The sequence below is a fragment of the Rhinolophus sinicus genome, chromosome 17 (genome assembly GCF_057876585.1).
Source record: "Rhinolophus sinicus isolate RSI-liver-muscle chromosome 17, RSI-T2T, whole genome shotgun sequence".
NCBI classification, from domain to species: domain Eukaryota; kingdom Metazoa; phylum Chordata; class Mammalia; order Chiroptera; family Rhinolophidae; genus Rhinolophus; species Rhinolophus sinicus.
In genome coordinates, this window is record NC_142517.1 from 69,259,808 (window position 1) to 69,275,591 (window position 15,784).

The 15,784-nt window shown below is 37.9% G+C and overlaps 1 protein-coding gene and 1 pseudogene across 2 annotated transcripts in view; both read left to right on the top strand.

The window, feature by feature from the left end:
- USF3 (upstream transcription factor family member 3) overlaps window positions 1-15,784 on the top strand; it is a 42,636-nt gene that overhangs the window by 14,520 nt on the left and 12,332 nt on the right. The window contains exons 2-6 of one of the 2 annotated variants that reach the window (XM_074331741.2): window positions 1,907-2,031; window positions 3,439-3,503; window positions 4,657-4,685; window positions 6,379-6,461; window positions 12,198-12,294. In XM_074331741.2, the coding sequence (XP_074187842.2) occupies window positions 2,023-2,031; window positions 3,439-3,503; window positions 4,657-4,685; window positions 6,379-6,461; window positions 12,198-12,294 (283 nt within the window). In that variant the 5' untranslated portion in view covers window positions 1,907-2,022. Of the gene's footprint in view, window positions 1-1,906; window positions 2,032-3,438; window positions 3,504-4,656; window positions 4,686-6,378; window positions 6,462-12,197; window positions 12,295-15,784 lie in introns of those variants that run through there. The other variant, XM_074331744.2, reaches the window with a different exon arrangement.
- On the top strand, window positions 12,303-15,404 carry LOC109448987 (proteasome subunit alpha type-6 pseudogene; annotated as a pseudogene).

Genomic DNA, 15,784 nt, shown 5'->3' on the forward strand with positions numbered 1-15,784 from the left:
TCCCTTTTGCATCCACAGCACTTTAAATATTTTAAAGAGTATATTTGTATATAGTTATATAAATATTGTATTAAAAGTGCCATTTCCCTGTTAGAAGATTAATAAGTAGACAAGGATTTGTGACAAAATACAGTTCCTTATTCCAATATTTTTTTTTTTTAATGTGAAGAAGGCAATTTTAATATCAGAAGGAATTGAGCATGGAAATAATTTTGCACTGAAGTAGATGTAATTGAATTGGTTAAAATATGGTTTGAGATGGGTATTTATAGTGACATTTAGTAAACTGGATGTTTTTGATTTGTAGTTGTATTCCTTTTTCAGTTGAATTCCTGGCTTTCACCACAGTGCAATGAATGTGTTCACTTACCTGTTAGGCCTCTAGTGTCATTTACTTAAAGATTCTAGATGTTCAGAAAATTAGAATTTTTACTTTGTGTATCTTCATTATGACATGAGTCTGCAAACTTTCAAAAGTGCTGCCGGAGAACAACTAGAACTTGATACTAATGACCAAATGTTGACTCATGCATATGAGGCAAATCTGACCTTACTGGTTTGTAGAAAAAATTATGTGGTCAACTGGTCCTGCCACATCCCAAATAATCTCTTCTACAATAGGGTATTATTAGTCAGATGCCTGAAATCAGATGCCTGAAATTTCACCAATTGAAGATTTTTGCCTGTGTTTCCGAATTTTCCTGATAACCATCACCTGGGGCACTCATTAAATTTCAAACCCTTCCCTTGGGAATTGGAGATCCTTACAGACTGGTTCAGTGGGTCTGGGATAGACTGGGAACATATTTGTATTTTTAACTAGTACCTTCTGATAATTCTTTTCAGGAATGTTTAGGAATCATTACCCTAAAGTAGAGCTAAGTTTCTCAAGCATATTTTTCCAAAAAAAAAAAAGAGAGATGAAGAAATAGGAGGAGGAGAAAAAGAAAAGAAAAAGAAAAATCACCCGGAGATCTGCAGGTTGAAAATACAGATTCCTGGGCCCCACCCAGGGCTTCTCATTCATGTGGGTTGAAGTCCCCAAATCTACATTTTTCTAGAGCTCTGGACCCCAAGAAGAAAGATTCATTTGATGTGAATCCCGAGAAGGGATTTATCTTTTGAGATGGACTCCCCAGGGTTGACTGAGGGCCCAAGTTGTATGAATAATAACAGCCTAGTGGCCATTTGCTGACGGGGCTCCTCGTGTACTCTGTGTACCGGGAGGAACCTCAGACTGACCTCCGGGCTTCCTGCATTATGCCTTGATTGTTCACGCTGTCTGAATCAAACACTGCAGGGAAACCCTGGTTTTCTCTTCCAGTCAGAACTGCACAATTTGGATGCCTCATTTACATAAAATGGGCCTAATTGGAAACTTGGGTGGGAACTTTCACTATAAACAGTGGCCTCCCCTTCGTCTTAGTGGAACACAATTTAAATTGCTACCTGAATCTGTCTCTCCGGCTGTAGCTCCTTTTGCTCAAATACTAGATGATTTTCTTTATTGCAGTCTAAAATTCATTTTGGTTTACAATCACACAAGAGAGAAGGGGGAGTAAGAGATCGAAGGAAAGATAATTTTGTAATTAAAGACAGATCTTAGTGTAAGAGCTAGGTGGAAGATGAGAGCCTGAGGGATAGTGAGTGTGTGTAAGAGAAGGGAGAGAATCGCCTCCTGGGGACTGACCATCCAGTGGCTGCAGTACTACTATCATTGTGAGGGTGGAGCATGGGGAAGCCATTGTAAAGTGACTTTTGAAAGCAGCTACATCCATTATTTTGCAATGGTGGTGGGAATTCAGGATCATCCTATATGCCACTGAAAATCTGCCTGCACGTCCTAGGTTGCCAATCCTTATTTTACATGCTGCTATAAACATTCATTGATTTTTCTCTTGTGTAGTAAGAAGAAAACATAACTTATAGACCATCTTCTGGCAGAAGATGATAGATTTGGATCAGAAACGGGAGGCACTGGAAGCCAGGAATCAAAAGTGAAGAAATTCTGCAAACCCTTGGATGAGAAAGGTGACAAGGATTTATTTACTCACCTGTCCCATATTTATCATTATATGCTTACCTAATGTGAGCGTGTTGCTTTTAGGCAGGTATGTACCTTCACAGATGTTAGGGAGAAGGTGGAATAAGCTGCTGGAAATTAGTCTTGAGAGCACATTTCTCCTCAGGATGCTTCAGTCAGTACTTTCTGCATCACCTTGTCTGCATTCACTTCTACTTATTTCCCAGGGCCCTCCCCTCCTTCCCAGGGCTAAGGCCTTAACCTGAACTACCTCATTAATATTCATAGCTAACATTTATTGAATTCTTCTTACTGCTAGGCACCGTGCTGATGTGCTCTCCCTGCATTATTTCATTCCTTTCGAGAAACAACCCAATGATCTAGACATTGTAATTGTGATCCATTTTGTAGATGAAACATCTGAAGTTCCAAGAGGATATATAACTTGCTCAGGACCTCACAGCTAGGAAATGGCAGAACCAGATTTTAAAGTTATGCAGACTTCCAATTCCATCCTTGCTGCCTTCTTTCTATCTCAGAGAGAAAATGGGAAACCACACTTGCATGTCCTCAGAAGAGGTAGCCCAACTTCACCTCTTTTGAAAGGCTGTCATCCCTGGGATTTAAAAGCATTAAAGTTTTCATCATGAAATATTTGAAAATCAGAGAAGAGAAAGGACATCACCTTTCATATTGCTGGCCTTATATAACTATGATTAATATTTTAATGTGTTTGCTGTCAGGATTTTTTGGCAAATGTGTATATTTCCTTATAGTACATATATTCTTCAGTACCATGATACTTTAAATATAAATAGAATTTTCCTACTTGTAGTCAGATTTTAATGACTCAAATGATAATGTAAGACTTCTAGCGGTTTGAAATGAAAGAAGCCTAGCAAATGAGTGAATGACTGAATGCTTGCTCCCATATTTGGAATATTGCATGTTTGTCTGGTTGTCACTTTTATTTGTTCTGTGTTCAGAGAGGGGGACCATTGTTCTAGTTTAAATTTTGTGTCATGAACAAACAGTATCATGAACAAAGAACAAACTCTCCCCACTCAAGTATGTTTCACTTGTCTTTCTAGGTGTTGCTTAAATCCTTAATTAAATACTTTAATTAAGCTTTTCTTCATTTCCAAGCCCAATAACGATTTTTCTCTATCCAGTCTTCTCAAGCACTTTCTGGCTACACCTCACATTTGACATTCACCATGTTCTCCATCTAGTTGTAATATTTTTTGTTCTGTTGTTTTACACATTTTTCTATCCACAATACCTAATGCAGTGCTTTCATGATGTCACTTCTATTTTTTAGCATTTTGGTATTCAAACCAAATTTCTATTAATCAACTTCTCCAAGATACTGTAATGAATTTAAACTTTCTGGTATGTCTTTCTATGCCTTGTAGGTTCCTATCATTGTAACCATGCCAGAAATGACAGAGAATGAGATTCCTCCAAAAAAGCAGCACAGGTATGAAACCACAGTCCAAAAATAAAATAGTTTCGGAAAATAAGAATGAGTCCCTACTTTGTTAAATAGGTGGTCCTGAGAGAATTTTCATTTGGATGCCTAGAAGACCACTACTCTTCAAAAATATGTGTGGATAAATAGGAATAAATTTATGGAAAGGGGTACATAGTTAAAATTTACCTGTCCTTCTTATCCTACCAGCAGCGTAACAAGTAAAATGTCAATCGGTATTTAAAATAGTATAATACCAAATCTATTTTAAATGTTTAATTTCTCCTGAAATTTTTACTTTACACAGTATTGGTCTTTGTAGATCTTAAATTCACTTGGGCTGAAGTCAGTTTGAATAAACATTCAGTGTTAGTGACTTTAGAAACCATTATTGCCAATATGCACATCATACAGTATTATTTCTGGTTCTATGTATAACACCCCTTCTGGGTTTCTAGCATTTTGGCCAATGTTTCTGATTAGAATTGCACAGGCAATGCTTTCATTAATATTAAAATTGCTATTCTCTTTCCTTATCAAATAGCTATTAAAGAATGCTAGTGTATTGATTAATTGTACATGAAAGGGAAAATCGATATTTTTATAGTAGGTTAACTTTTAAGAAAATTTAAGAGTTTGGACAACGTAAGGTACATAAATGCAAAAGATGGTTTAAATGATGACAGTTGTTAGTGCATGGTTGCTGGTGGCTGCCACATTTCCTTCCCTGGGGATTTCAAGTTTCCTCTCTACTGTTGCTTGCCTCCTTTACACACGAACCCCCACAACAGGCCAGGTGCCAGGGCAAGCATCAGAAGGCACTATTTGGCATAACACTTTGAGAGTTGACTAGCTCCTTAATTACCTTTTTCAAATAGTTTTCAGTGATTGGTTTACTTCCCAATTAATGACTTCTGGGTTTAGAAAAATAGAGAATTACAGTTACTTTCAGAAATTGTGGATTCTAAATTTATATTGATATATCTGCAGTTAAGTTTTCATACCATAATATATATTGAGAAAATTTTTCTTTAGATGGTTTCTTATTGGTGCTACAAATACAGATTTGTAAAATTTATTTTTTTTGGTTCTCAAAATATAAAGTAGTGAAAATGTTTTCCCATTATTTTCATGTTCCTTTTATCTATACTTTTTGTTTCAGAAAGAAAAACCGGGAGACCCACAATGCAGGTAGATACAACAATTCAAATTTTATTTGTTAACATTTTTTGCATTCAAATGAAATTATACTGCAGTTGATTATAAGTTTTTATGTTACAAACATCAAATCATTATTCATCATATTTTAACAAAGTATTCTTTTATTGTTTTTAATTGACAAAACACCCCTGAGTCTCATGAAGATGACTTGCTTATCGTCTTCTGATTCATCATCTATTTAGATAATTTAAGGATTAATGTACCCTTGGAGCTAGTGTTTTAAGTGATTTCACCCGCTGAGGAATTCCAGATATACTCCTCCTAAATAAAATGAAGAGTATGTGTGTTTGCCAAGATTCCAGAGGGGGCTGGCTGCCTAGAGGAATAGGGAAGAGATGAGCAACAGGCTGTAGATCTTAAAGGTACTTGAAATGTGAACAGTTTTAAATTAATTTGTGGAATCCTCAATTATAGGAAGAAATGTAGAAAATAAATATCTGATTTTATCTCAAACATCAAAATGATAGACCAAGGCCAGATAAACATATATTAATAGAATTAATTATGCATACATTTACGATTTGGTACATTTTATAACATTTTATTTTCCATCAGGGTCTGCAATCAGATCTGAAAAATAAAAATTAGGAGTTAATTTCTATTACTCTATAAATGACATCATCCTTTCCTTAAGGAAAAGATCCTGGGGGAAATTTTACCTATAGAGAGATGTGTTGAACATTGGTGGGATATTATTGTTTCCCAGAAAGGGAATTCATATTGCCTTTGAATTCCCCTTTATCACTATGGGTAAAGAGTCTTAATGACTTTTTTTTGTTTTACCTTCACACATTAAAAAATCTACTCTCAGATAACAACATTGTTAGAGAATGCAGAAGAAGGGTGAGCTGTACTTTATTGCTTTGCTCTTTTTGCCCTGTGAGTTAAATCTAATCTTTTTTGGTTATATGAACTAATTTTTTTTTTTTTAATTGGGGAATATTGGGGAACAGTGTGTTTTTCCAGGATGTCAAGTCATTGTTTTTCAATCTAGTTGTGGAGAGTGCAGCTCACTGACCCATGTGGGACTCGAATTGGCGACCTTGGTGTTTTGAGCACCACGCTCTAACCACTGAGTGAACTGGTCACCCACTGGTGGCTCAGCTCCAAGTTCAAGCCGTTGTTTGCAATCTAGTTGTGGAGGGCGCAGCTCACGGGCCCATGTGGGAATCAAACTGGCAACCCTGTTGTTCAGAGCTTGCACTCTACCCAACTGAGCCATCTGGCCGCCCTTAAAAGGTCTTTTAAGGCTCTTTAATCTGTCTAGAAAGGTCTCAATTGCCTATCTGCTATAAAAGAGTTAGCTTTCTAGTAATTTAGCTTATTAGTTGGTTCTTGAAATTTAGTTAAAATCTCTAGTAATTACTTGAAATATAATATGATAATGGCCTAATAGTAATGTAATATTAACAATTTCTGTTTATAATTTGAATTCAGTTATTGTAGACCACATTCTGTAAGGTGCTAATAAAAGTATTGTTTATATCAGTTTCCACTAACACTGACTTAAAATATGGCATTTTTAGAAATCTTTTTATAGTTAGTCTTTAGTAGATACTGTTTGATTAGATTTTCTTAACTTAAAATTTCTTTACCCAGGGAGAATGAAGCAATTTAGCTGTAGTACTATAAAGTTTGATAAATGGACTTTTTTTTTCTCTAGTGGAAAGGCATAGGAAGAAAAAAATCAATGCTGGGATTAACAGAATAGGAGAGCTGATCCCATGTTCCCCTGCACTGAAGCAGGTAAGAAGTCCATTCATATTTTCATTCATAACTTGTGAACAGATAATTCCTGTGGTTTCTCCGCTCAGATGATTATTTTTCTTCCCTGTCATTAATAGTTTTTTGGAGTTAATAATTGCCTCGTTGTTTTTCATTTGCTTAATTTTCTATATACCTATGTTTAATTCTTCCCACGCTTCCAACAGTCTTCCACTATAGTTTTCTACATGATCAAATGGACCATATAATTTCTAGATCTTTAAGATCATAAATTACTCAGTCCCATGATTATGTTTACATATGTCCCACTGTATTTACCAGGCATGTTTTAAATTTTCTGCCAATCATGTCCTTTACTATCTTAAATTCTTACTTAGAATTTTCTATGGATCTCTTCTTTATTTTACTCTCCATCTCCACTAGTGCTTAAATCTCAGTGTTTTAAAGCTGACAGTTTTCCCTAATGAAGATAGCTTTTTTCTTTTGATAAGTGAGGATAAAGTGTGCTCACTGAAAATAAAACAAAACAATAAAAATGGAAACAATGTGGAAGACATAAAAAAGTTTAAAAAATAAATTGACATCCCATTCCGAAGTTATAACTACTATTAAAAATGTTGTTACACATCTCTCCAGACATTGCTTTACGAATATATCTGTATAGTTTCATAACCTGCTTTGTCATTTTTACTCAGTGGTACACAGTAGACTTTTGGTTGTACATACCTTTCCTCATATGACTTCCTTCCTTCTTATAGTATTCCATTGTAGTGGGATATCAGAATTTGTGTTAGCCTTTTAAAATTAATTTTTAATTAAGTTAATATATACACATAGCAAATAGTACTAAAAAGCTTAAAACAACAAACATTAGTCTCCTGTTTACTGCTTCCCGATTCTAATATAGCCCTGTAGAAGCAATCATTCTCACCTGTTTCTTCTGGTATTTACCTTCATATTTTGAAATAACACGCATACATTAATGTATCTTATTTTCGACTTTATGTTTTATCTATTGACCTCCTGTTATGTTTTTCCGTTGGTTTCCCTTTGTCTAATCCTCCCAATATAATTCTACCACAACTTTTTATTAAATCGGTATTCGATTTCTCTGTTATTAAGACTATAAATGTTGTTTATGGTTGAGCCAAGGAGTGTACTAAATTATATTTTATTACATATGTAACTTTAGCTTTTTTGGAGTTAATAATTACCTCATTGTTTTTCATGTGCTTAATTTTCTATATACCTATCTTTAATTTTTTCCACACTTCCAACAGTCTCTTAGTACAGTTTTGACACACTCAAATATACCACATAATTTCCATTTTTCCTTTTTTTTCCTTTGAGACTTTATTTCTGGAACCCTCTACCCTTCTTTTTCTATCTCAATTGGTTGGTCTCTTCCAACTGTTCTGTTTTTAATTTCAGCTTTCATATTTTTAATATCCAAGAGTCTTTTTCCTTATTCTTTTTGTTTCTTTACATACCACGTGTTTGTTTCATGTATGCAATATCATCTCATCTCTGAGAATGTTTTATAGGATTTGTTTTTTTTAAGTTTTCTTCTATTTTCTGTGTTGTCTTTATTTCTTCTGATTTCCTTTTTTTCCCCTTTGTCTTGATGTTTTCTCTTTCTTTTTGGAGACTTTCCTTAAATGTTTAGTGATACTTAGTTGTTTTTTCATATTTGAGCATGAGGCATTAAATAGCTGATTGACTAGGCTTGTCTGTAGGTGGCCCTAACTATTGAGTGATTAGTGGGTGAACTAGTGTTGTTGTTGTAAAACTCAAAAATGTCAGTATTTGTAGCTTTTTTTGTTTTGGGATAGCTATTAATTTTTATTTTATTTTCCAGAACAGAATCCTTTAGCCCCCTACCTAGGAGTAGGAATAGTGGCAACAGGAGTTTGCGGCTAGTTGCCATTACCTGGGAGCTGGGTCAAGGAAATGGGTGCTGCAGAGTCTCATGCTGTAGGAGGCAGAGTTACTTTACTCCCTGTTTTCACTCAGGAGCCTCATCTTGTTCATTTCTGTGCCAAGTCTCCCTGAGACTGAAATTTTATGGTTCACATTTCACAGAAAACAATCTTGTCTCCTGTGGTTGGGGCAGAAAGGGGAAGTCATCCAGCTGCATAGAATGTGTGTGTGGGGGTTGGTTCTTATTGCTGCATAGAAAGAGTCTTTCCCACCATTCTCCTCAATTTTAACCCCGTACCTCAGCCCACCTTCCGTGGTAGCTGGAGCTTCCCAGCCCTGAACTTGTCAGGCTTTTGGAGGACCAGATCAGTTTGCTGGCTTCTCAACACTATCTCCCTCAGAAACATCTTACACTTCAGTTTTTTTTTCATTCTGCCCTGCAGGGGGATACTTAGTCTTGCATAAATGTGTTTTAGTCTTTTTAAAGATGTACTTTCTGTTTCTTTAACAGTATAGCAAATTTAAGGGCAGGCACCATGTCTTCTGACTGTTTTTCTTCTTCCACATCTCAGTGTAAAGTAGCTGCTCACTAAATATTGGTGTTTGCCTAGTAAAATCTGATTTTCCTCTCTTGGCTTTCATTCCTACAAGTTTTTCTGAAAGGAACTTGTAGTCATTTTACTTCCTTTGTGTCCTAGAGTATGCAATGGAAGTCAGTGTGTGGCTCTCAGAGGCCAAGTAGATTTTCTTCACCGTGGGTCCATGTCCCCACCCCCACCTCAGCAGGGAGGCAGTAGGTGGGTATCGTCAGGTTCTGCCTTTGTCTCCACTCTTGCTTTAAAACAGGACAGGATCAGTTTTCTCTCTCTAAATTGTTTTCCTGGGGGATATTGGGTCTCTCTGGGTGCTCGTTCTAAGGGCCCCAGAATAGTAACTTGCTAAACAAAGTCCTAAATCACTGATTCCTGCGTTTAAAGAGCTATTTGATAAAGTACTAGAGATATTTAATAATGTACATACTGGAGTAGAAGTTAAACATGCACTGCAGTGTTTTTAATAACTGAAGAATAAAAAACCAAAATGCTTCTGACACAGCTTAAATATTTATGAGTAATACACTGATAATAAAATAAATGAAATGAAATAACAAATACAGCCTTTAGAAAGTATAACATAGGGGCCGGCCCGGTGGCTCAGGCGGTTAGAGCTCCATGCTCCTAACTCCGAAGGCTGCCGGTTCGATTCCACATGTGCCAGTGGGCTCTCAACCACAAGGCTGCCGGTTCAATTCCTCGAGTCCCGCAAGGGATGGTGGGCTCTGCCCCCTGCAACTAAGCAACTGAGATTGAACACGGCACCTTGAGCTGAGCTGCCGCTGAGCTCCCGGATGGCTCAGTTGGTTGGAGCGCGTCCTCTCAACCACAAGCTTGCCAGTTCGACTCTCGCAAGGGATGGTGGGCTGTGCCCCCTGCAACTAGTAACGGCAACTGGACCTGGAGCTGAGCTGCGCCCTCCACAACTAAGACTGAAAGGACAACAACTTGAAGCTGAATGGCACCCTCCACAACTAAGATTGAAAGGACAACAACTTGACTTGGAGAAAAGTCCTGGAAGTGCACACTGTTCCCCAATAAAGTCCTGTTCCCCTTCCCCAATAAAATCTTTAAAAAAAAAAAAAAAAAGAAAGAAAGAAAGAAAGTATAACATAGATACAGATATCTTAAGTGCTGTATGGCAATATCTCCAAGATATATATATATATATTTTATTGGGGAAGGGGAACAGGACTTTATTGGGGAACAGTGTGTACTTCCAGGACTTTTTTCCAAGTCAAGTTGTTGTCCTTTCAGTCTTAGTTGTGGAGGGCGCAGCTCAGCTCCAGGTCCAGTTGCCATTTATAGTTGCAGGGGGTGGAGCCCACCATCCCTTGTGGGAGTCAAGGAATTGAACTGGCAGCCTTGTGGTTGAGAGCCCACTGGCCCATGTGGGAATCGAACCGGCAGCCTTCAGAGTTAGGAGCATGGAGCTCTAACTGCCTGAGCCACCGGGCCGGCCCAAGGTATATTTTTAAATTAAAAAAATAACATAACATACTGTTTATAATATCCTTCTGTCTGGTTTAAAGAATATACACATATATAGATCGGCACAGACTGTTTCTGGAAGGATACACAAGTAATTTTACAGTGGTTGCCTCTGGAAGGAGATCTGGAGAGTTAAAGCCAAAAGGATTGTTAGTTTTCATTATATATCCCTTAATATTATTTATATTTTTTTGCCATATGAACGTTATGTTTACAATTTTAAAAATTGTTAATTAAGAATAAAGAATAAAGGGACACTGACATAAAATGCAATCTTTTTGAAAAGCTTAGGAATGGAATATGCTGGGAGCATGACACCAACGCACAATCCAGTGACATTGTTTTCTCATCCTATTATTTGGAATAGCTTGTAGTTGTGGTTGACAGAGTAAAGAATAACATTAGAATCTAAAATGTTTACATGGTCTTGAAGGCCTTCCTTGGTCTCTTCTCCTCCTCTTCCACTATATACTTTGCTGCAGCCTCTCACCTCCTCACTGTTCCTCCAACACGCCACACAGAACCCTGCCTGAGCACCTTTGCTCTTGTCGCTTCTGCTCCCTGAACCCTCCAGATACTTCTTCCTTCAGGTCTGTGATCGAATGTCACCTTACAGAGAGGCCTTCCCCGACCTCCCTGCAAAAATAGATTATAGCAGTGTCTTAGTCATTGGAGGCTGTCATAAGGAAAATAACAGACTGGGGGACTTAAACAACTAAAATGTATTTCTCACAGTTCTGGAGGCTGGGAAGTCCAAGAGCAAGGTGTCAGCTGGGGCAGTTCCTGGTATGAGCTGTCTTCCTGGTTATGTCCTCACATGACAGAGAGAGAGTGATCACCTCTCTCATGTCTTGTCTTCGAAAGACACTGATCGCATTTATGAGGGGTCTACACTCGTGACCTAATTAGCTTCCAAAGGCCCCCTCTCCAAATATCATCACATCAGTGATCAGTGTTTCAACATGAATTGCAGGGGGACACAAACATTCAGTCCATAGCACAACGTAACCTCTGCCATCTATCTGACCCCTCCTTACTCTGCTTTATTTTTCTTCATAGCACTTATCACCACTTAATTTCACATAAATATACTGGGGGTGCCAAAAAAATGTATACAAGTCTTTGCAACTTTGGTCAACGTTGCTCAAACAGTAGTTCACTATAATCAGAAGTGTCTAGATGCTGATGGTAACCACTCTGAGCACCTCTTGTAATTGCAGAAGTAAAACGTGACTTGTATTCATCTTTTGTTATCGTTATATATTGAGTATTACAGTTTTAATACAGTTTTCCTTTCTTAAAATGTATGTACATTTTTTTGGCACCCTCGTATGAATGTGTGTGTGTGTGCATTATTTATATAATGTATACACATTGTGTAATATATGCGCATATATATTATATGTGTTATATATATACACACACATATATATACACACAATGTATATGTATATATATATATATATATAATAAATATATATATATATATATATGTAAAATTCCTCAAGGTCAGGAACTTTTCTGTTTTGTTTACTATATCCCTGGTGCTTAGACTAGAGCCTGACATATAGTAGATGCTCAATAAATACTTAGTAAATGAAAGATGAGCAGTAGAAGTTTTTAAATATGATGCCTTTTTAAAAATGTAAAAGATAACCTATCACATATATGTGATAAAACCAAAACTTTAAGTTTCTTCTGGAAAGTTCTGACCCTTCAGTGAAACTTTTAAATGGTTAATTTTCTTTGGCAGAGCAAGAATATGATCTTGGACCAAGCCTTTAAGTATATAACAGAGTTGAAAAGGCAAAATGATGAACTCCTGCTTAATGGAGGAAACAATGAACAAGGTAAAGATCTTAAGATTCTTACTTTTTGTTATTTTTTTTCATGTTCAGGCCTTTGTGTTGCAGTGCAACTTAGGATACAGAAAGCTTTTTTGCCCCCAACCGTTATTAAGACCATGCATTCAGGGGAGACTAGTGCTGTAAATTAATTCATCTTAGTTTACCTCTTTTCCCCCTTCTGTGAGCAGCTGTAATCATGTAGGCATACATAATTTTGATGTTGGGCTCTTCTGTAGATTTCCTGTTTGTTTAACTCATGATGCAAATAGTATTGGATCTCCTTTATTCCAGTTGGATCATCCAGCTAGGGGAATCCCATAAGAGGATATAGGGCGAATCCTGCTCATTGTAACTTAAAAACAAGATAAAGAAATGCCTGTGCCAAGACTTAACTGTGAATTTACTCAAAAGGCCAAAACATTCAGTTCGTATTTGTTTATATTGTGTGTAATGTGTGTATCAGACTGCCTGATCATTTAATGATATTTGATTTTTAGATAGAGGTGAGTTTTTTTTTATGCTGTCAAATGAGTTTTCTTTTTCCACTTGAACTGGAGAAGAGGTTTTCTTATGACAGTTGGGGAATAAAAAAATCCCAGGCAAGTATAAAGCTCAGAGTGGAAGGCTAGTTTGAATTGCCCTTTATTTATGTCTCTGACAAGAGCAGAGAGAGAATTTCCTGTGACAACTCAGAAAGTCACATTAAAAGGAGAGAAACAAAGGCAGAATTTGTGAAAGTGAGGGCAGTGCTGGGCTGTGTTTATTGTAAGAAGCAGGAAGGACATTGGAAAGCATGTCCAGGAGGTCAGTCTTCAGAATTCTCTTTGTTTCCTTTTGGTTAGATGACAACCCTCACCTAGATCAACTGTCTGTTATGGTCCAGACTCTGTTTTATGCTTGTCAGGTAGTTAGGTGTATTGGTAACCATTTTGAGGCACCCCACAAAGGGACGTTAAGGCTAGAATGGTGTGTAGACTTTTCTAATGAGGACTACTTTGGTTTCACAGCCCCGAGGCTGAGGCAATCAAGTCATCTGAGGGAAAAGGCAAACTATTGAAAAAATACAGGTGGCATGGGGCTCAGGAAAAGCTGAACAGCCAGGCCAGGGGTTGGGGTACCACTTGAAGCAGCTTAAGTATGGCTATGTTGTCGTCTCTGTCATCATCCTTTCTTCGTTTTTTGTTTTTCAGTTTTTTTATTGGGATATATTGGGGAACAGTGTGTTTTTCCAGGACCCATCAATCGTTGTCTCTCAATCTAGTTGTGGAGAATGTAGCTCAGCTCCAAGTCCAGTCGCCGTTTTCAATCTTAGTTGCAGGGGGCACAGCCCACCATCCCATGCAGGAATTGAACCCGCAACCTTGTTGTGAAGAGCTCGCGCTCTAACCAACTGAGCCATTCAGCGCCCCCCCTTTGATTCTTTTTTGTGCGTCTGCTCTCTCTCCTTCTAACAGCTTCCTCCACATGCTCACCATCCACCTGACAGTCTAGAACCGTGGTCAGAGCAATAGCGTTAGGACTCAGGCCTACCTGGGTTTGTGTCTCAGTTTCGTTTACTCACTCAGTACCTTTGACAGTTACTTAACCTTTCCAAGTCTCAGTTTCCCTATTTTAAAATGAGGATAATCTTTGCATCGATCTGGTTGACGTTAGGCAAATTGTATAACTGCTCTGAGCCTTTATCTCACATCGGGAAATGGTGATGACAGTAGATGCTTCCCCTCTCCTGGTTGTTATAAAGATTAAAAAACATAATGCTAGGACCGTGTTTGAAGCAGTCAGTGCACCAACATGTGCAAGGTTCCAGCGCTGGTTTTGACCACCACATTACCCTTTTCTCACCCGAGGGTTGGCTCTGCCAAGCAGAATGTGCTTTTAAGGCTATTAACCAGGGTGGCCTTACATACGTAGCTGTGAGAGGGAAAGACTGTGCAGTAATTGTCACACAGAAGAAAGTACCTGACAAATTACTGGATTCCAGCACAGTGACTCACTTATTCAAGATAACGGAAAACATTGGTGTGTGATGACAGGAATGACAGCTGACAGCAGGTCCCAGGTACAGAAGGCACTCTGTGAGGCAGCAAATTGGAAATACAAGTATGGCTGTGAGATTCCTGTGGACTTGCTGTGTCAGAGAATTGCTGATATTTCTCAAGTCTGCACGCAGAATACTGAAATGAGGCGTCTTGCTTGCTGTATGATTTTAACTGGTGTAGATGCAGAACAAGGCCCTCAAGCAAACAGAAGTGATCCTGTGGGTTACTACTGTGGCTTTCAAGCCACTGCAGGAGGAGTCGAACAAACTGAGTCAACCAGCTTTCTAGCAAAAAAAGTGAAGAAGAAATTTGATTGGACATTTGAACAGACAGTGGAAACTGAGATTACATGCCTATCTACTGTTCTATCAGTTGATTTTAAACCTTCAGGAATGGAAGTTGGAGTAGTTACAGCTGAAAATCCTAAATTCGGGATTCTTACAGAAGCAGAGATAGATGCTCAGCTTGTTGCTCTAGCAGACACCAAACATTGCAGTTGGTTTACCAAATCCATGACGTCTCTGCCTGTGTGTTTGGTAACAACAGAGCGACATTATGGAGGCCTCTGGATTGAATAAGAAACCTCTCCCACCCCTGCCACCGAAGTGGTTAGGATCCTTTGTAAATAAAAACAGTGCTTTTTTGGGGAAAAAAAGAGATTATGCTGGTAAAGCACTTAAAGTCTGGCACATAGTAAGTATTTGGTAAATATTATCTGCTATGGTTGTTGTTGTTATGATTACTATTATTATTAGTAGTAGTAGTAATAGTAGTATATGACACAATAAAAGAAAAGTGCCAGGCATATATAATAGTAAGTGTGCAATAGTGAGAATTATTATTATTTGGTCCATAATAATTGTTCTTTAATTTCTGATGTCCATGGCACATTGGCATCTTTCTTCTGTGTCTCTTAGTTTAAATATCTGAGAAAAATAATCTGCTCGTCTCAGCTCATCCTTGTCCGAATAGAACTTCTCATTTCAGGCTGCCTCATACGGCATCGGCCTTGAGGATTGGCTGCCTTTGGCAGAGGGAGTGGGGAGAGGACCTACCACTATGGCAAAGCAGGTGGGGATGGCTGGGGTCACAGAGCATAAATCCCAGCAGCCAAGGCTGCCCCATTAGTAGGATCCATGGGTGAGGCTGTCTCCCTTAGAAAGGAGTAGAGATGTGAAGACATCTTCATTACTCAGTAGCATGCAGACATTGGCTCTTCCAAGGAAAACGCAAGTTTCCTTGCTGATGTTTTTCTCCGTGTTCTACCACTTTACTTCTTACATGTTCTGCTTGGTCTCTATTGTTTCCAAGGGTAAAATAGAAACCAGTTTAAAGCCATTTATAAAAGAGACTATCTATTAGCACTGTAAGGAATGCTAGCTGTTGTAGCATTTGAATGCTGTTATACTGATATTCAGTGTTATTTTCCTAGCATATTGCCATGATATCAGTAT